General features: G+C 40.2%; 3 protein-coding genes across 3 annotated transcripts; all 3 read left to right on the top strand.

Moving 5' to 3' along the window:
• The first annotated feature begins 6,814 nt into the window (after positions 1 to 6,814).
• LOC137935499 (late embryogenesis abundant protein D-34-like) lies at positions 6,815 to 7,212 on the top strand. Its single transcript, XM_068780145.1, has 2 exons — positions 6,815 to 7,006; positions 7,054 to 7,212. The coding sequence occupies exons 1-2, from the start codon at positions 6,815 to 6,817 to the stop codon at positions 7,210 to 7,212; spliced, it is 351 nt and encodes a 116-aa protein (XP_068636246.1).
• Positions 7,213 to 9,095: 1,883 nt separating this feature from the next.
• On the top strand, positions 9,096 to 9,981 carry LOC137935192 (late embryogenesis abundant protein D-34-like). Its single transcript, XM_068779882.1, has 2 exons — positions 9,096 to 9,722; positions 9,811 to 9,981. The coding sequence occupies exons 1-2, from the start codon at positions 9,096 to 9,098 to the stop codon at positions 9,979 to 9,981; spliced, it is 798 nt and encodes a 265-aa protein (XP_068635983.1).
• A 257-nt stretch (positions 9,982 to 10,238) lies between these two features.
• Positions 10,239 to 23,064, top strand: LOC137934998 (uncharacterized). The gene is made up of 3 exons (XM_068779613.1): positions 10,239 to 11,329; positions 18,812 to 19,119; positions 21,800 to 23,064. Exons 1-3 carry the CDS (start codon positions 10,350 to 10,352, stop codon positions 22,162 to 22,164), a joined length of 1,653 nt encoding a protein of 550 aa, XP_068635714.1. The 5' UTR covers positions 10,239 to 10,349; the 3' UTR covers positions 22,165 to 23,064.
• The last annotated feature ends 778 nt before the right edge of the window (positions 23,065 to 23,842 follow it).

Raw genomic sequence — 23,842 nt, forward strand, 5'->3', positions numbered from 1 at the left:
AAACTTAGGAAAAACAACCGAGACCCAAAAGATTGCAAATGCAAATTGAGCCAAAAACAACTTCAACAACACTAGCCATGTTAAGTTATCGGATGACGAACGACAGGGAAAAACAAAGCATAAATGGGATCAACGCAACCTCTTAATTAAGCTGACTCCAAAATCAGGACGATGTTTGTTTGTTATTCTACTCCACTGACTGAGTTTGTTACAACAACAAAAATTACCCTTACCCTGCTTCCACCACCACTGCCATGTACCCCGATTGCACAAATATTAGGCAACAATTTTCCTCTTGCATATAGGCTATTTTTTAATGATAAGAGTAAATCTGACATTGGGATTGTTCTCAACCCTCATCCTTTTTTGCATATAGGCTATTTTTGTAACTCCAAACACATGCATCATTTTGGAAGACATGCCATGTCAATGTTATTTTTTGTTCGTCTTTTTGAGTTGAAGCCCTCTTTCGATAATCCGAGAGAGAGGTTCTGATTATGTAACCCAAACCGTAAGGGTTATAACCCTCAAAAATTACAATTATGCCCCTCCTCTTACATATATATATACACGATAACATAGACAATGCTGAAGAAGTCGACACTTCACTCGACGTTTTTCTTTTGATTTATTCGCTGATAACTAAATCACGAACATCATTGAATTTTAACTTATTGCTTCCCAACGAGCTACTCACTGCTGTAACGGTGGCATTCCAACTTTCTGGTAGGGAAGACAAAAGTATCAATACACGTACTTCTTTATCGAATTCAATTTCAACTGAACTCAATTGGGTTGTGATTATATTGAGTTCGTTGATATGTTGAGCTATTGATGCTCCTTTCGTCATTTACAAATTAAAAATGCCTCATCAAATGCTCTTTATTTGAGGCCGACAACTTCTCATACATACTAGCGAGAGCCTTTATAAGACCGGTTGTGGTCTTCTCCGTTGTTATGTTGAAAACAACATTGCGGGATAACGTTAATCAGATACTCCAAGGGCTTTTCTGTCGAGGAGTTTTCACTTTTTCATCCTTCATAGTTTATGGTTTCACTCCTTCAAGATGTAATTTTTTTTTATACAGATAATCCTTTATCTGCATTTCCCAAAAAACCAAAGTCCGTACCATCAAACTTTTCAATTTTCACCTTCCCTTTACCTGTAGCCATTACTCCCACTCGAATTCAGTTATCTTTGGATCATACTGATTTTCTCTACAATTTTGCTTTGATACTAGTTGTTAAGTAATAACGACCAGATTTAACTAGGAAACAAATCCAACAAGACACCAATTTAACGTGGTTCGCCCAACTCTAGCTACGTCCATAGGCTACTATAGATATTCTATTATTGGGAGAAAAAATACACACGGTGTTTACAACACTCTCAAATTACAACCCATAACTCAATCCAATAACAAAGATAACCCAAGAACGACTTCATCTTGCTGCTGTAGTACTATCACAGTTTTTGTCGGTGATAGTATTGAGCCTTTGCTGTTGTAGTACTATCATTGTTGTTGCCAACAACGATATTGAGCCTTTGCTGTTGTAGTACTGTAACTGCTGCTGCCGGCTACAATACTGAACCCTTGCTACTGTAATACTATCACTGTTGTTGTTGGTGATGGTATTAAACCCTGTGAGGTGCTATTCTTCCTCCTCCCTCACCACTTGCCGCCCTAGTGGCTACTTGAAGGGCAAGACTTTGACCACCGGAAGTTAAACTACAGAGAACGATTCCAACTCCTTTTTCAAAGAGAAGCAAAAAGAATTTTAAGTCTTTTTTCCTTTTTCCTTGATTAACTAGGTAGCCATGCCTTATCTGACAGAAGATTGACTTCCATGTCCCATCTTGAACCATTCAGTTGAGTCCTGCCCATGCCTTCTCTTACAAGTAACTGGTCAGAACCTGCAACTTTTCTCTCCTCTTTCACAGGAGCCCAAAAAGAAACACGACGTCCTACTGAAAAAGAGTCAAGAACAACCACCTAAACTATCAGCCAAAGCCGTGAAGTACAACGGCTTCTTCACAATCCCCGACGAGCTTCTCGGCCAACCTTTTGCCAAAGAGCTCTAAAGAGATGCTTCCAATATGCAGACTACTGAGAAAATCGTGTTGGGACCCGCTATCGATGTTGGACTCGCCGCAACTATGCAATCTGGACCCGAGTTCAATACTCGAGCAAGTCTCGTTGACCCTGACAATAGGATGGACATTGCCGGGCAAAAGGGGTATCCATCGTCGCAACTGACTTCCCCGGCGGCCTTCGACTCATGATTGAGGCAGTTGCAGGACAAGTGATTAGTTAACCTTTTCTCTATCAACTTTAGTACTTGTCTATAATAATAATGCGTCAAATTCGTTTCCTCGTGCTTTGTTTAGGGAAAACTGTCGAGACCCAGAAGATTGCAAATGTAATTGAACCAAAAACAACTTCAACAACACTATCCATGTTTAGTTATCGGGTAAGGAACAACAGGGAAAAGGAAAACATAGAGGGGATCAACACAACCTCTTAAATAAGGTGACTACAAAATCAGGACGATGTTTGTTTGTTATTCTGCTCCATTGACTGAGTTTTTATTACAACTGCAAAAAGTACTCTGCTTCCACCACGACGACCACGTACCCTGATTCCACAAATATTAGGCAACAATCTTCTTCTTGCATATAGGCTCTTTTTTAATGATAAGAGTAAATCTGACATTGTGACTATTCTCAACCCTCTTCCTTTTTTGCATATAGGCTCTTTTTCTAGCTCCAAACACATGAATTATTTTGGAAGACATGCCATATCAATATTATTTTCTGTTCATCTTTTTGAGTCGAAACCCTCTTTCGATAATCCGAGAGAGAGGTCCCTATTAGGTAACCTAATCCATAAGGGTTATAACCCTCAGAAATTAAAATTATGCCTCTCCCCTTACATATTTATATATACAAGATAACATAGACAATGCTGAAGAAGTCGACGGTACACCTGACATTTTTCTTCTGATTTATTTGCTGAAAACTAAATCACGAACATCATTGAATTTTAACTTATTGCTTCCATACGAGCTACTCATTGCTGTAACGATGACATTCCAACTTTCTAGTAGGGAAGACAAAAGTATCAATGCATGTACTTTTTCGTCGAATTCAATTTCAACTGAACTCAACTAAGTTGTGATTGTATTGAGTTCGTTGATATTTTGATCTACTGATGCTCCTTCCGTCATTTGCGAATTGAAAAACGCCTCATTAGATGCACTTTATTTGAGGCCGACGATTTCTCGTACATACTGGCGAGAGCCTTCATAAAACCTGTTGTGGTCTACTCCTTTGTTACAACATCGCGGAATAACGTTAATCGGATAACTCCAAGGGCTTTTATGTCAAGGATTTTTCACTTTTCATCCTTCATAGTTTATGGTTTCACTCCTTCAAGTGATATGCAAATTTTTTTGATACAAATAATCATTTATCTGCATTTTCCCGAAACCAAAGTCCGCACTATCGAATTTTTCAATTTTCACCTTCCCTTCATCTGCGACCATTGCTCCCACTCGAATCCAATTATCTTTGGATCGTTACTGACTTTCTCTACAATTTTGCTCTGATACCAACATTTAACTAGGAAACAAATCTAACAAGACACCAATTTAATATGGTTTGCCCAACTCAAGCTACGTCCACAGGCTGTTGCAGATATTTTATTATAGGGAGAAAAAATACACAGGATTTTACAACACTCTAAAATCACAACCTATAACTCAATCCAATAACAAAGATGGCCAAAGAATGACTTCATCTTTGCTGTTGTAGTAATGTCACTGCTGCTGTCGACGATGGTACTGAACCCTTGCAAGTGTAGTACTATCATTGTTGTTGCCAGCTACAGTATTGAGCCCTTACTGTTGGAATATTGTCACTGCTGCTACCGGCGACGGTATTGAACCCTGTGAGCTGTTATTCTTCCTTCTCCCTCGCCACTTGCCGCCCCAGTGGCTATTTGAAAGGCAAAACTTCGAAGATCGGAAGGTAAACTACAGAGAACTATTTCGACTCTTTTTTCAAATAAAAACAAAAAGAATTTTAAGTCTTTTTTCCTTTTTCCTCGATTAACTAGGCAGCCATGTCTTTTCTGACAAAAGATTGACTTCAATGTCCCATCTTGGATGATTCAGTTGAGTCCTGCCCATGCCTTCTTTGACAATAGATTGACTTCCATGTCCCGTCTTGGACGATTCAGTTGAGTCATGCCCATGCCCATGACTTTTTCACTCATCTTTCACAAGAACCCAAAAAGAAACACAATGTCCAATTGAAAAAGAGTCAAGAATAAGCACTTAAACTATCAACCAAAACTGTGAAGTACGATGACTTTTTCACGGTCCCTGACGAGTTTCCCGACCAACCTACTGCCGAAGAGCTCTGAAAAGATGCTTCCAGTATGCAAACTACTGAGAAAATTGTACTAGGATCCGATGTCGATGTTGGACCTGCCCTAGCTATGCAATCTGGAGTCGAGTTCAACACTCGAGTCGGTCTCGTTGACCCTAACAATAGTACGGACATCGCCGGGCGAAAGGGGTCTCCATCGTCGCAATCGACATCCCCAACAACCTTCGTCTAATGACAGAGGCAGTTGCAGGACTGGTGATCAGTTAACCATTTCTCTATCAACTTCAGTACTTGTCTATAATAATAATGCGTCGAATTCGTTTCCTCGTGCTCTGTTAAGTGCAAACAGCCGAGACCCAAAAGATTGCAAATGCAATTGAGCCAAAAACAACTTCAACAACATTAGCCATGTTTAGTTATCGTGTGAGGAACGATAGGGAAAAGGAAAGCACAGAGGGGATCAATGCAACCTCTTAAATAAGCTGATTGCAAAATCTGGACAATGTTTGTTTGTTATTCTGCTCCACTGACTAAGTTTGTTACAACAACAGAAAGTATCCTGCTTCCACCACCACGACAACGAACCCCGATTGCACAAATATTTGGCAACAATTTTTCTCTTGCATATAGACTTTTTTTTAACGATAAGTGAATCTAACATTAGGACTGTTTTCAACCTCTTCCTTTTTTGCATATAGGCTCTTTTTGTTGCTCCAAATACATGGATCATTTTGGAAGACATGCCATGTCAATGTTATTTTTTATTCGTCTTTCTGAGTCGAAGCCCTCTTTCGATAATCCGAGAGAGAGGTCCTAAATAGGTAACCCAACCTGTAAGGGTTATAATCCTAAAAGATTACAATTATGCCCCTCCCCTTACATATATATATATATATATATATACACGATAACATAAACAATGGTGAAGAAGTCGACGCTTCATCCGATGTTTTTCTTTTGATTTATTCGTTGAGAACTAAATCACGAACATCATTACATTTTAACTTATTGCTTCCCGACCAGCTACTCACTGCTGTAACGGTGGCATTCCAGCTTTCTGGTAGGGAAGATAAAAGTATCAATGCATGTACTTCTTCGTCGAATTCAATTTCAATTGAACTCAACTGGGTTGTGATTGTATTGAGTTCGTTGATATGTTGAGCTACTAATACTCCTTCCGTCATTTTCAAATTGAAAAACGTCTCATCAGATGCACTTTATTTGAAGCCGATGACTTTTCGTACATACTGGTGAGAACCTTCATAAGACATGTTGTGGTTTTCTCCTTTGTTATGTTGAAAACAATATTGTGGGATAACATTAATTGGATAACTCCAAGGGCCTTTCTTTGGAGGAGTTTCCATTTTTCATCCTTCATAGTTTATGGTTTCACTCCAAATGGTAGATGTAAATTTTTCTGATATAGATAATCCTTTATTTGCATTTTCTAGAAACCAAAGTCCATATCATCGAACTTTTCAATTCACACCTTCCCTTTATCTGCGGCCATTGCTGCCACTCGAATCCAGTTATCTTTGGATCGTTACTAACTTTCTCTACAATTTTGCTCTGATACCAGTTGTTAAGTAATAACGACCAGATTTAACTAGGAAACAAATCTAACAAGACACCAATTTAACGTGGTTCACCCAACTCTAGTTATGTCCATAGGCTGCTACAAATATTTTATTATAGGGAGAAAAAATACACAAGATGTTTACAACACTCTCAAATCACAACCCATAACTCAATCCAATAACAAAAATGACCAGAGAACAACTTTATCTTGTGCTATTGCCAGCGATGGTACTGAGCCCTTGTTGTTATAGTACTATTATTGTTATTGCCAACGATGGTATTGAGCATTTGCTATTGTAGTACTGTCACTGCTGCTGCTGGCGACGGTACTGAGCCCTTGCTATTGTAATATTGTCACTGCTGTTGCCGGTGACGGTACTAAAGCTTGTGAGCTGCTATTCTTCCTCCTCCCTCGCCACTTGCCGGCCCAGTTGCTACTTGAAGTGGGAAGACTTTGAAGACCGGAAGGTAAACTAGAGAGAACGATTCTAACTCCTTTTTCAAAGAGAAGCAAAAAGATTTTTAAGTTTTTTTTCCTTTTTCCTCTATTAACTAGGCATCCATGCCTTCTCTGACAAAAGATTGACTTCCATGTCCCGTCTTGGACCATTCAGTTGAGTCCTGCCCATGTCTTCTCTCACAAGTAACTGGTTTAGAACCTGCAACTTTTTCTCTCCTCTTTCACAGGCGCCCAAAAAGAAACACGTCGTCCTGCTGAAAAAGAGCCAAAAACTACCATTTAAACTATTAGTTGAAGCTGTGAGGTATGACGACTTCTTCAAGGTCCCCGACGAGCTTCCTGGCCAACCTACTGCCGAAGAGCTCTAAAGAGATGCTTCCAATATGCAGACTACTGAGAAAATTGTGCTGGGACCCACTGTCGATGTTGGACCCGTTGCAGCTATGCAATCTGGAGCCGAGTTCAACTCTCGAGCCAATCTCGTTGACCCTGACAATAGGACAGACATTGCCGGGCAAAAAGGGGTCTGTATCGTCGCAACCGACGTCCTCGACGGCCTTCTTCTCATGATAGAGGTAGTTGTAGGATAGTGATCAGTTAACCATTTTTCTATCAACTTCAGTACTTGTCTAGAATAATAATGCGTCGAATTCGTTTCCTCGTGCTCTTTTTAGGGGGTAGGGTACTGCGCATAGCCGATACTGACGAAGGACACCCGTCGGTTCCGTCGCGGATAGCTGGAGTGAAGGTGGACGCAATCACCATGGGTAAGGCGTTGTAGGTGTCCGCGTTGTTAGTGGGAGAGAATCCGGCTGACTTGAGGGGTTGTGGCCGAGATCGAAACGGCAGAGATGTAAGCAAGGGATGGAACGTTGTGGATCCCTGAGGTGTGGCCCCCGCCGTCCGGTTTCCCACCTCCGCCAGCGCGAGAACCGCACGTTGCAAGGAGAAAACCACGCTCGCAGATCTTCTCACGGTAGGCTTAGTTATCCATATGTAGTACCCGGTTAGCCGATTACTTCAAGAACCATCGAAGCAGGGTACTGACTTGTGATACCCATAAATCAGGCTAAACGGTTACTTCAAGAAGCGTTGGAGTAGGGGTACCGATTTGTGATACCAAATATCCGACTACTTCAAGCAACAGCAGAGTCGGATATCGATTTCAGATCTGGATTTCTGGCTAACCGATTACTTGAAGAAATTGCAGTCCGATTAACTGGTTACTTTGATTTTTTCGTCGTCTACTCGTTTTCAATCTCCGTTACTCTTGACAGGTCCTGCCCTTTTAAAAAGCTTTTCCTTGGTGGGAGGACGCGACGACAAAGCTGCCGGGAGACAAGCCAGTGACCCGCTGAAGGAATCTCAAGGGCGGATCTCCGTAACATCCCTAAGTTGGGGACCTATCTCGATGGGGTGGCCGCCTCCGTGGTGGCTGCTGCGACGCTCAATAGAAACAAATAGGAAGCTTGCTGCTTCGTGTAGTTGATTCTTTCATCTTTCAAGTGTCTGTAATAAATGGGTCTTCTAGTTTTTTCTTCTCCTTGCTATTCTTCTTGTAAATCTATTCGACGTAGCTTGTTTAACATACAATTCTTGTTCAAATGTAAAACCATCTGAACTATATCGTCGTAGACGATTGATCGATCGATATGAATGAGCTTGGACTGTTTCCAAACGGTGAGAAGATACTTAGAATTTCTCATGAAAGTCTAGTAAAACCCAGTTAAGAGGATTTTCTTGTTTCATAATCAGATTCAATATACAGTTATTTTTATCGTCATATAAATCATCATATTACTCCAAGATTTTTACTTAAAATGACAAGTAGTACTTCGTTTTTGATAACTTATGTTACAGCTTTCCAAAATTTCATCATAAAAAACACGAAGAATTACCTGTATAATAACGAAAATTTAGCATAAGTCTCGTGAGTTAAAACATTTTTTTTCTGTTCAAGTAATTACTAGAAGCTCTCTGCAATAAAGAAAGGATTTATGGTTGAATTGATCAATTCATAAACAGCGAACTGTTTTAGATCAGGTTCATATTTTTCTTTCAAGGGATCTTAAGGTAATTTTTATATTTAATATTCATGTTTGTTCATTTGTCTATTTGATTATACTCACGAGGGCTCATGTGAGAATATAGGCTGTGGTTGATTTTTTTTTAAAAAAAAAGTCTAGGGTCTGATTTATGGTGGAATTGAGAATTTTGATAACTATTTTTATTTATGAAGTAGCATATCGATTTTCATGAGTCTGCTTCATATTGAAAAAACCCTTATAAAGGTTTTGTTAATCCTCTGTCTAAGGTGTTCTAAATTAGTAATGGAAGTTTAATTCTCTGTTAAAGACAAGATTCAATGGTTCCTTGGTACCTCGTACGTAGGTGATGATCATCTTCACTTTTCGGTGGCGAGTGCAGGATTTCCAGGTTGCAGTTTTCGCGATGCTTGGAAAGTCGACACATACCCTTAACGTGGCAGAGCCCCACGACGCCATGAAAGCTAAGCTTTGCCGCCGTGCCGCGTGTTCTTCGCACCCACTCTGTCGCCACGAACCTACCAGGGTCCGGTTCCTGATATATATCCCCGGCAGAGGAAACCTCTCTCCATTGCACGGGCAGAAGGGAGAATTGCAGTAGACAAATAAGAGAATTACGATGAGCCAGGAACAGTTGAGGCGAGAGGACGATCCGATCAAGTACGGCGAGGTCTTTGATGTTTCCGGTGATCTCGCGGCAGAGAAGGTAGCGCCGCGGGACGCGGCGATGATGCAGTCGGCGGAGAATCTCGTACTGGGTCAGACCAAGAAAGGGGGTCCCGCCGCTGTCATGCAGTCCGCCGCCGATTACAACGAGCAGATCAGCAAGGCGGGTCACACGGAGGCGTCGAAGATAGCCGGGGAGCGGGGAGTGACGGTAGCCGAAGCGGATACTCCGGGTGGCCTTCGTGTCGTGACGGAATCAGTGGGTGGACAAGTAGTAGGTCAGTGTGTCGAACCGATGCCGGCAGCGAGGGCGGCGACGATGGCGATTAACCAGCCGGCTATGACTTTGGAGAGCGAGACAATCACCATAGGAGAGGCGCTGGAGGCGTCGGCAATGACCCGCGGGGGCAAGCCGGTGGATCAGAGCGACGCGGCTGCGATTCAAGCTGCCGAGGTGCGTGCCACAGGGAGTAATATCATCAAAGCTGGAGGGGTCGCCGCAACAGCTCAGTCGGCCGCGACTGCGAATACAAGGACCACGCGAGACGAGGCCAAGACCACTCTGGCCGAAGTTCTTTCGGTAATTCCAGAATTTCTTCCGTCCCTTCGATTCTGAAGCACTAAACGTAAATCTGAACGGTCTAGTTACTGGGTAAATTCTTCTGCAGGATGCAACAAGGAAGCTTCCGAGAGATAAACCAGTGACCCGTCAAGACGCAGAGGGGGTAATCAGTGCTGAGCTGCGGAATAACCCGAATCTGGCTACGCATCCGGGTGGAGTGGCAGCGTCGATGGCAGCTGCTGCCAAGCTTAACGAGACAATTGAACCAAGCAACTGAAGAGTAAAACAAAGTAGAACCAGGGACTTTTGTTTCTGCTAGAATGTAGGAGCCAAGAGAGTTTTTCTAGTTTCTGATAGAACTCTAGAGAGAGCGAGAGAGCGAGAGCGTTCTGTATATTGTTCCTGCTTTATGAATGCATATATTTTGTTTGTCGGAACATCATGATTATATAATTACATGTAATACGTTACGTCCGATACCCGGTACGTTAGATCGAGTTCTGGGAGCATCAAGCTGCGGAACTCCCTCGATTCCGAATATTCGTTCGCTGCAACACTGAAGTACGGTGTTTGAGCTCGAAATCGAGGGCTGAGGGGAGACCGAGAGCGAACGACCGCTCTTTCATCGTCTGTCACGGCGTGGCCATGAAACCCCAGAACCAGAGGGCATCCTCAAATTCCAAGGGCCCGTATCACAAGCATTCTTCGACTTCCTCTGCTTCCCATCGCAAGTCCTCTGATTCAAAGCCTTCCTCCAAGCGCTCGGATGAGCCTACAACTTCGGTTCCGCCCGCTATCTCCTCCACCGTGCCTCCACCGCTCGCTCCGATTCCACTTCCGCCACCGGGTCCTGCCGCCTCCCCGTTCCCTTTGCCGGACGTGCGTCCGCCTCCCGTTCCTCCCCCTGCCTATGGCTTTCACAGTCTAGAGCGCAGGACTATTGAGTTAGCCGACGGCGGTGTTCGTTCATACTTCGCCCTCCCGCCTGACGAGTACCCGCCGGTCAGGCCCATGCTAGATGCAGCTCCCGGTGAGAAATTTCTCCCTTATGGCCCTGGGCCGGAGCGGCCATTTAATCTTCGCTTCCCTCCTGCCGTCAGGATTAGTCCCGACGGTTTCCGCCGCGACATTGATCATCGCGACCGGGGTGCTGGGGAGCATGATTACTGGGCCTCATTGGGACTTGACGGACGGGGACCGCCGGATAGCTTTCTCAAGAGAAAATACGGGGACGAAGAGAGGGAGAGGGAGAGGGAGAGGGAAAGGGAAAGGGACCCACGTGACGAGATAATGCGGCAAAGGCATCGCCTTTCGCAGGACGATCATAACGGGTTTCCGGGGGTTCCTGATGGCCACCGGTTGGATTACGTTGGTGGTGGTCCAAGCAGTCCGTTCCGCCGTGGGGATTTCCGGCCGTCAAAGCATGTCAAGATCGGGGATGATCCTTATTCTGGGCTAGGATTCCATACTGATGAACTTAATTCAAAGCATTTGGACGTTGATCCAGTAGCTCTAAAAAGGGCTTTCCTTCGCTTCACAAAGTCGCTTAATGAGAGTGCTTTTCAGCGCAAGAATTACTTGGAGGATGGCAAGTCCGGTCCTCTGCAGTGCTTCGCATGCGGCAGGTTCGATCAAATTGGGATAGATGATCTCTTTTACTTTACATCTCTCATTCGATTTTTGAGTTTTTTTTATGGTTTTTGGATTGAGAATATGAGAGTGATTAAAAAGTGGAGCCTTGCACGAAAAAATGGTTTCAGGGCAGTTAGGTATATATACAATGATTTACATTGTTTTTACAGCTTGTATAATTAATTCGTTGGAAAATTTTTGCAGTGATAATTTACATTGGAGAGTTATGTCGAGCTCATCTGTTTATACGAGGGTTTGTGTAAAAAAGGGCCAGAAAGCTTGAAGTTTTTACTTAGTAGGCATTAGGAATGACAGACAACTACTTATGCTTTTCTGGATTCGATGTTCGAGAGATTGGTTTTTGTGCTGAAATTTAACTTTTTTTTTCTGGGAGTTTTGGATAATCAGGGTTCTAAACAGAAGGTTTCATTGGAAGATATCAGTTTTGATACTTAATGTCACGAGAATCTGTTTAATTTTTAGCATGATATGGTGATTGATATTCACATCAGCTACAATGATTGAATCCTTTGAGATGGGTGGCCTTCCCTTGCACCGTGGGCAATTGATCTGCATGATAATAATGAAGCTGATTGTTTCCCTTTGCTTCTTGCAGTTTGCAATAAAATTACACCACTCAAAAAAAAAAAAAAAAAAGCTGATTGTTTGATGGGATTTTTCATACAGGCTGTGCATGTGTATGATGGTCTAGCTTTACTCCTAAAAGTGCAGAAATATGGTGATCAAACCATTTTTCTCTTAGAAGACAAGTATTGAGAGAGTGATTTGTGCTTTGCCTGCTAGTTTACTTGCATATGTTTCATCAGAGTGGGTTGTCATATCATTGATACATTGCTCTGCTTGTGAAATGTGCTGTCTCCTATTTACTCCTTTTAGTTCATAGAAAATCGAGTAGGGATATTGCTTCTTCTTAGGTGGAAAAGGGCAATAATGAACTAGACCTATTAATGTTAAAGAATGCTAGTTGTAGTGGAATTAGAGGGCAAAGCCTCACTGAGCCATTGAATTAAGACAGAAACTGACTTAAATGTCTGCTTTAGCAAATGAATCAACTATATAATTAGCCTCTTTGAAGGGCATGAACGCTGCTGGATGGCAAGACTGGGAACCTTGTCTAGAGGACAACGAGTGAGAAGGAAGATACTTTACCTTATGAAGTGATTTTTATGTCTCTATTTTAGTGGCAAAAAGTCAACAAAGTTTGGGGATTTTTTTTTTTTGTGTGTGTGTGTATCATCATCTTTTTTTGTCTCAAAGTGTTTGTGTGGATGTTGGTTGTCCCTTATTTTTTTTTGCCTAAGAATGTTGTTTGATCAGTCCATTTAGGGATTTTTATTTGATGGATGTGCACAAGAGGATGCTTCCTTGTTTCTTTTAAGTTTTTGGGATAATATTTTTTTCTGCTTGCAAATTTTTCTATGGTCATCTATACCCAAGTGTATTTTGAGATTTAAATTTTATAAGCGTCCTTCTTTGCTTGTTAACTATTTGTTCAATAGCTGGCTGTTACTTTGATAGATTTTAAAGGAGCGATGAAAGTGAACAAGGAACTTAGAGGATTTAGTTGATTAGAAAAGATGTGGGTGTATGTGAAATGTTCGCATCAATGAAGTTGTAGGTGCCTCTTTTGTACCTCTTGTAGAGATTGATTAGTTCTTCAGAGCTCTGATCTATGCCACGATATACTACTTTGACTAAGTTAAGTTGATCGTATGGGTCAAAGGAAAGTTGATTTGATCTCATAGGCTTGACATTAGGGTGAGATCCTATGGGATTCTTTTGACAATTTTCTGACTAATGCTGGAATGTTTCAGAACCATGATGATTGGTGTTCTCTCGCTCTCTCTCATTTTGAGTTTTGATGTGAACTTCAAACATCTTTAACCAGTTTGAATGAGATATTTTGTTCAGGCAAAGTCTGGGGATATACGAGCATAACATGGCTTAGGTTAATAATTATAATTATTTACCTTGATTTATTTGGCACATTTACTTGATATAGTTGGTTGCATTTGCTTGATGTACATCACATTTTCAGGCATGTGTGATGCCTGAACGACCTAGTGAATTTTTACTTTGGGTGGTGTCCAACCCTGTAATAAGTGTTGTTTTGCTTTGTACTATGATACTTTACTGTTCTTATGTCGAACAGGCAATTTCTTGTAGTATTTTAGCTTGTAGTGCATGTTGTGGTGTTTTGAGAATTCTGGTGACTAATATGGTTTTGTATTGTAATATTAAATTGCTTGCCATGTATCTTGTAGTGAGGAGCTCTTGCGGTGCAGCAATAAACTCTTTATGTCCTGTTGTTTGGTTTTGTTTGTGTTTGGGCATTCGTTCAGTTCTTGCTTATTAAGCCACTGGCCTTCAAACTGTTCGATATTTTGATTTCATTAGAATAAGCTCTCACTGTTATTTGTTTCCCAACAGCTGATGAGGAGTCTATTCTAGTCAGTTGTCAGTTATCTGGGTGCCTTTGCTTTCCTCCCCTTAGTGATCTGGTTGGAATTTGTGCCGAGTAGTGATATTGCTGTCTTGTTCTCGTCTGCTGGTTATGTCTTGTTAATATTCTCTTGCAGTTCAAATAATTGTTTAATTATGCAGAACATGATTGATTTTCTCCTTTCTTAAGCTGAGTTCTAGATGTAGGTGGATGGAGCAACATTAGTAGTCACAGGTCAAGTCTTCCTTTCTGGGCCATTTACCAATGTCTTGACTATAAATTTATTATTAAACAACAAAATTGAATAGCAAGAGAAGAAAAATTGATGATATGAATAGTGGTTCTTGGTATTGTCACTGACAAGGATTGTCCACAGTTTGTTCTATTCTAGGACTTCAATGTTTCTCAGAACTTCTTAATGTGAGACTCCCAATCTGTTTGTTATGCTCTATCTGTTTCAATTATTGCTACTATCGCGGAGGTGGATTTTTGTCTTTGTTGCAAGCACTCAGGATCTACTCCAGCACTTTCCTATGAGCCCTTTCTGGTGGAAAAGAATGTTTCTTTCATTTTTTTGAAGTTTTGAGTTCACAATTTTTAGGAAATTGAGTACTTCTGTTGGTCTTTAACTATATCTTAGCTTCACACAAAGTGCAAAGCTGATTCCTTGGAAACAAGTCCAGTTTCTTTCAACATCTTGTTTTGAGCTACTACCTCCCTTCAGTGTATTTTTAGTTTTCTATGTACTTTTTATTAATTTATTCTAGGACTTCAATGTTTCTCAGAACTGTGAGACTCACATCCGTCGGTTATACTATTTTTTTTCAGTTAGTGCAACTACCATGGAGGTGGTACTTCGGGCTTTGCTCCAGGGGCTCATGGTCTACTCTGGCACTCACTCTGAGCTGTTGCTGGAAGAAGGGAACTTCTTTCTTAGTTTTTTTGAAGAGTTAGGTTCACATTTTTTAGGAAATTGGAGACTTGTTGGGTTTAAAGATATCTTTGCCTCACACCCTTGGATGCCTCAAGCTGATTTCTTAGGAAGGAGTGTGGTTTCTTTGCAACGTATTGTTGTGGAGGAGTCTCTCCCTTTGGTTTAATTTTGGTTTTCTACGAGGTTTTATGGTTTTCTTTCTTTCTCTGAACTTCTTACCTTTTTCTTTCGTTTTTCTGTGTGATCCCTGCATTTTTTCCTTTAAAACCCCCTCTGTTTGTCTTCTCTCTTATACATATCTCTGTTTTCAAAAAGAAATCTCGAACTACATGTTTCATCTTTTTAGGTGTTAATATGTGAATTATGGTGCTTTATCATTATAACTTCTTTCCATGTGTTGGTTTCTGTTTGTAGAGGGTTGAGAAATTTCTTCCTGCTTTTATTCACTTGTTTTCATTTCTCTGTACGTGCTGGTAACTAGGTCCTTTGGCTGGTTCCTGGATTAGTCAACTTCTGTCAACTTCTTTTTAGGTGCATGTGCTGTAGTTGTTTCCTTGTCTGGTTCTTCATTTGAGTGCTCTTCTGTCACGTCATGTGCTTTGTGAGACATTAACTTTCCATTATTTATGTAATATTGTTTCTCAAGCAACAAACTTTATGGAAATTATCTGCGACACCAACTATATGGATGTTTATTCAGATTCAGTGAGTTTGAAAGCTACTAGTTGGAAAGAGCTGCTTCAGAACATCTTTGTTTGCCTCTAATGTCTAAGAAGCTCTTTTGTTTATTTATAAACATGCTTAAAATTAGTCGGTAAATTTGGCAGGTAATTAGAAATGGCAATTTATCCTCAAGACAAAATGTGAATCCACCATCTTTAGCAGCTTCCACCTCTGTTTTATCTGAGAAGACTTTCTTCTTTTGGAGGGATGCCAGTTTGACGAGGTCTGAGAACTCTGGGGACAGTATTGGGTAATGAATCTGGAAAGGGCAGGGCTGTTGTATGAGGTTTTTTGGGGCTGATGAAAATTCTATTTTGGTGAGTCTAGTTGGGATGGTGACACGAATCTTACGAGTGATCTAGTTGTATTTCCCTTTTTCTTTCCTTCTGTGTTTTTCCCTTTTGGTATCTTTTGAAATCTCAAGGTGGAGACTATATTGGCATACCATCTCTCATAGATTGTCGGACTCAGCTGGGTATAGATGGTTATTTTTTACGATGCTGGAAGCTGTGATGTAGACTTCTTGGCCTGCTAACTGATACTGTCATAGAGTTATATGAAGTGACTGATTTTCTAGTAGAATGCTTGCATGCTCATGTGGATAGCCTGTCCACACAGACTTCCCATACAATCTTCGGAAATTGTATGGTTCTTGTCTGCAGTTTCTCTTACATCTTTTCTGTTTGCTGCTTTTGTCTGATCCATTCTTATCATTTATTCATTTATGGAACTTTTTGTTATGAAAAATAAAAGTTCTACGTTTTAGGTTGTATTTTGCTACTTGGTTTTATGTGAAACAGTCAGGATTCATTGCGTTAACAATTAACATGTGAATAAACAGTTTATTCTATTTGTGTTATGAATGCGTAGAAATCAAAGCTTCTTTGTATGTTCGTGTGGGCTGAAAATTGGAAATTCAATTGTGTGCCTTGTCTGGAATCCTTCCAGTTACCTAAAATTGATGTCATAGTGCATCAGTGTACAGTGTAGGTTTTGCGAGTCAAAGAGTGTTTGAAACAGTGGTTACACCTGAACTCTTCTCAGTGGACTTTGTTAAGCTTAACTTTCTCAATAGTTTTGTGCCCACCCCAGTGTAGCCAGTTGTGGGTTTCTATTAGTAGCTTCAGGATTTCTTTTCCACGTTTTCGAGTCCATGAGGAATTAGTGAGAAGCCACGATTAATGCATTGATTTGAGAGTCTTCTACAGGAACTGAAACTTACTTCCTCTTGGGAGTCTGTTTATCGAACTTAGTACTTCAGTTTTATTTTAGCTGATTAAATTTTTGGCTGGTCTGAGATCTTTGAGCTCAAAGTTTCATTTCTTTGCTCTATGGGTATTTCTTTTTTATTGATATCATTTTTCTTACCTTTGGTTTCTATATGTTGCTCTTATTGTAAATTTATAGTGAGAATGATTTTCTTATTCCAACCAGTGAAAATAAAAAAGGATAATTTTATCGAATGAGAAAAAGGGCAAGGTGAAGCACATAGAGAAAAGCCTTCACCATTGAGAAAAGACTTTGTCAAGGACAGGTGGAATGAGTGGATGTTGTTTCTGTAAACTGGACCAGCTATCAAACTGGTGGTTTGACTAGTTCATTAACCCTGTTCCATTTGGTTCAACCTCTGGTTGGATCATAAGGTCATATTGGCAGCCAGTATATATAGGGATGGCAACAAGTTGGGACTGGGTGCTGGATTTTCAAACCCTTCTGTATCTCTCACCAACCTGTTTTTGAACTCCCATCCATGTAAACACCCCATTTTTGTCCTATACAGTCATTTAAAGTAAGCTAAGGAGTGTATCTGTAAAAAGTATGTATTTATACACACAACAGGTTGTGTTGGAGTTTTGGGCTACTCCCATCCCTGACCCGACTCCACGTGAGGTATAAAAATGAGAAACATTTCCCACCTCAAGCAGGTCCCTGCCCTATGGCCATTCCTTACTTAGATATTTAGTAAGGTAGTTAGGGGTATTCTGTTGTAGTTTTGTTGCACAAAGGTCTGTGGAGTTCTTCAGTGTTGGAAGGTACTGGTTTCTGCTCTATCGACTAGTGCCCTATGCTTACATTCCAATATTTTTTACCAGTGCCTGCTTCATCCGGTCTGGTTTTTGATTGTATAGAAACCAGGTTGGACTCTGGTCCAGCTTAAACCATTTGTGTCAGCAGTCTGATGAGTTCCAGTTCATACAACATTGGGACAGAGTCTTTTCCCAAAAACCTAAGGAAAGTGAAAATCCAGTGTGGTATGCTAATTGATTACCCAATTTGTTGTTACATTTCATATTGCGGTTTTAAATGATCTTCTTCTGTCGAACTTGTGCAAGACTGCTCATAGCCATCATTGTACTGGTATCATCTTCTTCTGAAGTTTTGGTTGGGTTAGCATGCCAGTACCTAAATTCATCTCTTGTGGAGCTGTCTGCATTATTAACCTTCAGCCTCACCGCAACTAGAATAATTTTTTGGTGCATTACATTGAGCAGGGAGACTCTTTATTCTGTGGTGGTTGTTGATGTTATGCTGTATCAGGGTTTGAGTGCCTCACTTCATGTTACTCTTGTTTATATGGATTGCCCATATTACTTAGGAATCCTTGTCAATTATTGTCATAACTGACAATCATCTTTGTCATCTTTAGTTCTTATGGTCTTTGATGTGTATCGTCCTATGTCTTCAATAAATACGCCTTTCCCTTGCACTTACCAGAAGACTCAGTGGACCATGAACAGCATTTTGATATTGTAAGTAAAGCTCCTGAATTTCAAAAAAGAAAATTTTTAATTCATCCAGGAACAACTTTTGTATTATTATTTTGTCTGATACTTGAGTCTTGTTATTGTTGGTCGTTCTGCAGTGATTAAGGTCTGGCATGCTATATTTGAAGTGCAGACATTAATATGTAAATGTCGGTTCTTCTTTGGGGTATAAATTAAAGATTCAGCTTTTCTGTTCTATTGTAGTTTTAAGAGTTGATACTACTTACTCGGCAAGCTTTCATACTGGTAATCTTTCTTGGATGGTTTAATGGTTAACATCTTATTACTCGTGACTCCATTTATCTTCTATAGTCAATTTGGCTTCTGCTGCTTCTAGTGGCTTTGTATTTGCTCTTTGCCTTGTCTTGTTTTGCCTTTCTTTCTAAACTAATATCCACCATTTAGGAAAAATAATTATACTCTGTTTTTATTGTTTTGGATATTCTACACCTCATTAAAGACAATTCCTACCAGATGATTAGATGAGAAAAGAATTTCCAGACTGGCAAAGATCAGGGATGTGAATATTTCTCTATTTTATCTAATATTCTTTTTCTCTTTTTGATGCACTTGATTTACAAAATCACAGGTCATCCAAAGATTATAAGGATGTACATGCTTTGGTCATGCATGCCTATAATTCTTCAGATGCGGATTCACGAGTCGACCACCTTGGCTTACATAAGGCCTTGTGTGTTATGAAGAGTTGGAATTACTCAAGAACACCCGACAGCTCAAAGGTGTACCAGTCATTACCCGTGGATGATGCGACAGCTATCAAAGAGGATCTTATTATATGGCCTCCAGTAGTTATTGTCCATAACACAAATTTTGGAAGGAGAAAAGATGGGAGAATGGAGGGTATGGGTAACAAGGAGATGGATATTAAGCTTAGAGGTATAATGTCTTCTTACTTTCATATCTTTTGCTTAGTCCATTTTTTAGGATGCTTATCAGATTATTGTCAATTTTTATTTTAGAATGTTTTAGTACCTTCTGCCATTTGATCCTCTGACCCGAATGCTATAGGCGCCACTTGTATGACTAATGAGTGATGGCGGGTGGAAGTTTGTTTTTTCTTATCATATTAAATTTTGCTAGTGTTCTCTGTCTTGTTATCCTTCCCTCTCCCAATTTCTGTATCTGTCGAATTGCATTTGTTCAACAATCAGGGTAGACAAAGTTGAATTTAGTGTAATTAGGAGTCAGATGAAGAAGCTTGTGGTAGCTTAATCAAATATTGGTTCCATTCAATTTTGGAAGAAGGAGACATTCAAAAAATATATTGCAAGAAAGTCACTGGACAGTATCCAGCAGCAGCAGCAGATGGTCATGATGGATTCAGTAGCTATCGAAGATAATGCATCAGGTTGGTTAAGAGTTCTGGTTTATCATGCACATGGGTTATAAACCATCCTAGTGAATTATGTTGAAGTTGCAGGTCTCGGAAGTAATGATGTACGCTAATCAGGAAGTTCCTTGAGTTGTGATCTGGTACTGTGGAAAAACTACTTTTCCTAGTGTTAAGGAATAGTCCCATATGGATTACTGAGTACAAAGATATTGAGTTTATTAGCTGGAAAAGAGGTTTCCTCAGTTAGTTAGTCATTTTGGGATGGGCCTTGGACCCAAGTTAACATGGTATCAGAGCAGGTACTCATATGTGAGCATGCACCTAAACTATCTACTTGTAGAGCCACAAAAGAGGGCCTACACCTAAACTATCCACTTGTAGACCCACAAAAGAGGGCCTACACCTAAACTGCCTACTCCTAAATTATCCACTTGTAGAGCCACAAAAGAGGGTCTACACGTGAGGGGGAGTGTTAAGGAATAGTCCCACGTGGATTACTGAGTACAAAGATATTGAGTTTATTAGTTGGAAAAGAGGTTTTCTAAGTTGGCTAGTTATTTTGGGATGGGCCTTGGACCCAAGTTAACACCTAGCCTTTGCTAATCTATTCATGAGCCCTCCTCTACACATTACATGTTAATGTGGACCATGTTACAAGTGTGTCACCTTGATCTATACAAATAATCAGGGAACATTGTGATTTGAAGGCTCTCTTAATTTTTCAGATAATAGTTGATTGTTTACTGCCTAGTGCAACGGTTTAGGCTATCTTGTTTTAGTCATTAATTTTGTGTTCACAGGGTGAACTTGATAGGCACCAATATCATTTATTATTATCCTTTTTGGATGTCCTCTGATTTTAGGGCCATTGAATATCTATTCAATTGCCATAAACAAGTTCTGCAAATATTACTTTGCAACTACTTGAATTGAGGACCCTTCGTTCACTGTCCCCTTAGTTCACATTGATTCCGTTCAGTGGGCTTCCATATTTTTTCCACAGTTCGCAAAATCTATTACACCCATTTCATGCTCCTCTTGAAGTTGGGAGTTTTTAAAGCTGTTAGTAGTTGGTGCAGCAATTCTAATGACCCTCCTTGGAGGCATTTGAATATTTCTCATGAAGCTTGTGATTTGTCCTGTAGTATTGTAATCAAACGGTCTCATGTTAATAGGTTCACTATTAGTTTAGCTGATTGTGTTGCTAAAAAGGGGTTGGTCACCAATTTCCTTTTGTTATGACGACTCCCTCCTTGTTTTGTAGCTTGCTGCTGGCCTTTGGGCCTCCTTAAATGGAGGAATATCAGTACATATCACTGGCTTTATTTAATTCCTTGAGCTACCTATTAATTTGTGACATCAGAAGTATAATGCAGGCCATTTGGCAGCATTGATTTCTCTCTGACTGGTGTTTGCAAGGTTGGTTTTGATTGGTTTTAATAGTTGACTGAATTATTGGATGATACAGGCATGCATTTGGATGTACAACACTCCCTTTTTCTCTATCTTTGTTGTTGTTGGGGGACTTATCAGTGGTATGTTGCGGGTATTTCTGTCAAAATCATGTTCTTCATGATGAGAACCATAGAGAACACTCATGTTTATAGGAAATGCTTCAGTTGATAGTTTCGTCTGGTTTCGTCTTATTGTGTAAATCAAGTCACTTGGGTTGTTAACTAAACCCCTTCGCTTTGAATCTTGTCGCTCTACTAGTTGTTATACTTGTCTTAGTTTATTTATCCATATTTTTATTTTGTCCTTTTTTTCTCTTTGTTTGCACATTCCGTGTGAAAGAACATTCCTACCATCATTTGACCCAGTTACATCTTTTTCAAACTGTTTACCTTTCTCTCCATTGTTTAAAGTATTCGTTGTATTTTTCATCATTGTTCAGTCCTATGTCAGTTGTTATTGCTCCTTAGTTATATGTCACGTCTTGGATGAAATTATAACCAATCCTTGCCTTGTCTGCTTAATATGCATTCATGAATTATTAGTTTTATCATACATTGCATCAACCTTTGCCTTTTTACTAGTTACCTATGACTACGAGTCATTGGTTTCTTCACCTCCTTTTTCCTTGATTTAAAGATAGCAAGAGAGGTAAATGGCAGGTTGGTTCAGCTTTCTCTCAATGGATGCCTAAGTTGATAATGAATCTCCCAAGTTCTATTAAACTAGAAAAAACATGTCTTGTTAAAACTGCTTAAAACTGCTTTTCAGATCTTGGTTTTGGCGGTGGTAAATCAAAGTCTATTTATGGAAAAGAAGGCCATGTAGGCATTACAATTGTAAAGTTTGCAAACAACCTGGATGGACTGAAGGAGGCTGAACGGTTAGTTGAATACTTTGAGAGGGACAACCATGGGCGCCTGGGTTGGGCTCAGGCTCAAGCTCAAGCATCTTCACAATCTGTTGAAGATGATGAGAAGAATCCATACTTGGTCAAGCTGGATGAAAATACTCGGGAGAAGAAGAGAATCCTCTATGCGTACCTGGCTACCGCTTCAGATCTAGACAAGGTTGACTTCGATATGAAAAAGAAAGCCATCATTAAAAGCAGAAAGCAACTGGATCTTTCAGATTAGTTCTGGCCAGGCTAATTTGCTTCTAGATCAGAATCTTTTTGTAGCTTTTTTGGTTCAAAAAATATTTGGAATTATGAGTCTCAACAGAGTGAAACTCGATGGTTCCTTTTCAGCAGAGCTGGCTTGTACTAAATCTCAAAATGGAAGGTTTGCTGTCCATACGATTGTGTAGTACATTGGATTCCTCCCTTGTAGACCTTCACCTCTTTTTTTCTAGGATAGTCTCTGCTTGTTTCTTTATATCCGGTTTTGAAAACTCTTGTAACAATGTCATATATTGGGTTGTCATCACTATGATGGCATTTCTCGAAACTCTCTATTTCATCAAATGGTTTTACAGATGTTCGGTGCAAGTTTCTAACCACGTTGTTGACTGATAATGTTCACCATGGTGCATCAGTTTGTGAGGACTCTGTTCTGTTACAATATTCTTATCGGTAATTGCCATATGGGTTTGCTTTACATTTTTTCCCCCCTGTTTGGTACATTGCATAAAGTTTTCCCTCAGTAAATGCTCATGTGTTGTTAATGTGATCTGATGATCAGACTTAGAACTGCTTGCAGATGTACACTAGAAATATTGTCAAACACACTTGCAGGAAATCTGTGAAATGGGTTAGCAAGCAAATCTGGTTCTCCCTTGTTATAAAAAGCATGTTGGGATTGTAGAACTGATGGATTGTCACTGTTCTCTGTGCAAGTTCTCCTTAATATCCTTATGAAAGTGTGGTGTGCAAGTTCTTCTGTATGATGAAAGGGTCCCAAATTAAGAGATATTATCCTTAGGCTCCGATGGGTGCCAATCCCTGTTCTTGAATGGAAGAAAAGAAGAAGAATAAAACAGGAAAAAAAATGGCCAGGGAATATGTTCTAAGTTGAGTAAAATGGCAGGCATCTGCTTTTCTTTTGAAGCAAAGAATTGTCACTTCACTGTATGTGTAGCATGCTCAGTAAAGATCTGGGTAGGATGCAGAAGATTTTATTGGCTTAAATGATATTGAAATAACTGCATTGTCTATCTATTGCGAAGATGAAGATTATCTGATCATACTGAACTCATCTTTTTCGTACGTAATATCTTGTTTTCAATGTAAAATACTATCATGGCTTTCCGAATTCCAATCCATAGATTGATAACGAAGATGGTGGTTCGTGATTCTCTGAAGTCCCTCGTCGTATAAACACCACCAGCGTCATTGCACCATTCTTGGCTTCTGAAAACTAGTTTTCTTCTTTCTTGACTCGTCCTACTCTAGAGCTCTGGTTACTGATTCATGGTGTATGTTTTATACTCAGTTCCTCCCAAGTAGGGTAGCCATGGCGGGTTTGAATTGGATTTTTGAAAATCTAAACTCAACTTTAAATCCAATTCTCAAATTCAGTAACTGAATCGATCGGAAATACAACCTCGTACCCGTCCGGTCCTCCTCTCGCCTAATCCACTGTTTATTTGACTTTTATTTATAATTAAAAATATAATAAATTAACATTTAAGCTGGTAACGGACGGAGCTTAGTCTATTTTGTCGCTTTGTTGCACCAACTTAGGGGTGGTGCATACATTAAGCCGGTTCACACTGGCAGCGCAAAGCAGCGATGGCACGTGCCTTCTGGTCGAGCGAGACCAGTCGCCATACGTGCAAACTCCATTTCTCTCTCGCTTTTGGAAACATGTATTC

The sequence above is a fragment of the Aristolochia californica genome, unplaced genomic scaffold (genome assembly GCF_029961685.1).
Source record: "Aristolochia californica isolate CCGP_79_NKW_82.1479 unplaced genomic scaffold, dmAriCali1.0.hap1 SCAF_6, whole genome shotgun sequence".
NCBI lineage: Eukaryota > Viridiplantae > Streptophyta > Magnoliopsida > Piperales > Aristolochiaceae > Aristolochia > Aristolochia californica.

What these genes read in the sequence shown, in the direction of transcription:
- LOC137935499 (XM_068780145.1), top strand. Translation starts at nt 6,815, where the DNA reads ATGCAGACTACTGAGAAAATTGTGCTGGGACCCACTGTCGATGTTGGA. An exon ending in GCCTTCTTCTCATGATAGAG is followed by an intron (nt 7,007 to 7,053) that starts GTAGTTGTAGGA and finishes TATCAACTTCAG; the next exon opens with TACTTGTCTAGAATAATAAT.
- LOC137935192 (XM_068779882.1), top strand. Translation starts at nt 9,096, where the DNA reads ATGAGCCAGGAACAGTTGAGGCGAGAGGACGATCCGATCAAGTACGGC. An exon ending in CTCTGGCCGAAGTTCTTTCG is followed by an intron (nt 9,723 to 9,810) that starts GTAATTCCAGAA and finishes ATTCTTCTGCAG; the next exon opens with GATGCAACAAGGAAGCTTCC.
- LOC137934998 (XM_068779613.1), top strand. Translation starts at nt 10,350, where the DNA reads ATGAAACCCCAGAACCAGAGGGCATCCTCAAATTCCAAGGGCCCGTAT. An exon ending in CAGTGCTTCGCATGCGGCAG is followed by an intron (nt 11,330 to 18,811) that starts GTTCGATCAAAT and finishes ACAAAATCACAG; the next exon opens with GTCATCCAAAGATTATAAGG. An exon ending in GATGGATATTAAGCTTAGAG is followed by an intron (nt 19,120 to 21,799) that starts GTATAATGTCTT and finishes ACTGCTTTTCAG; the next exon opens with ATCTTGGTTTTGGCGGTGGT.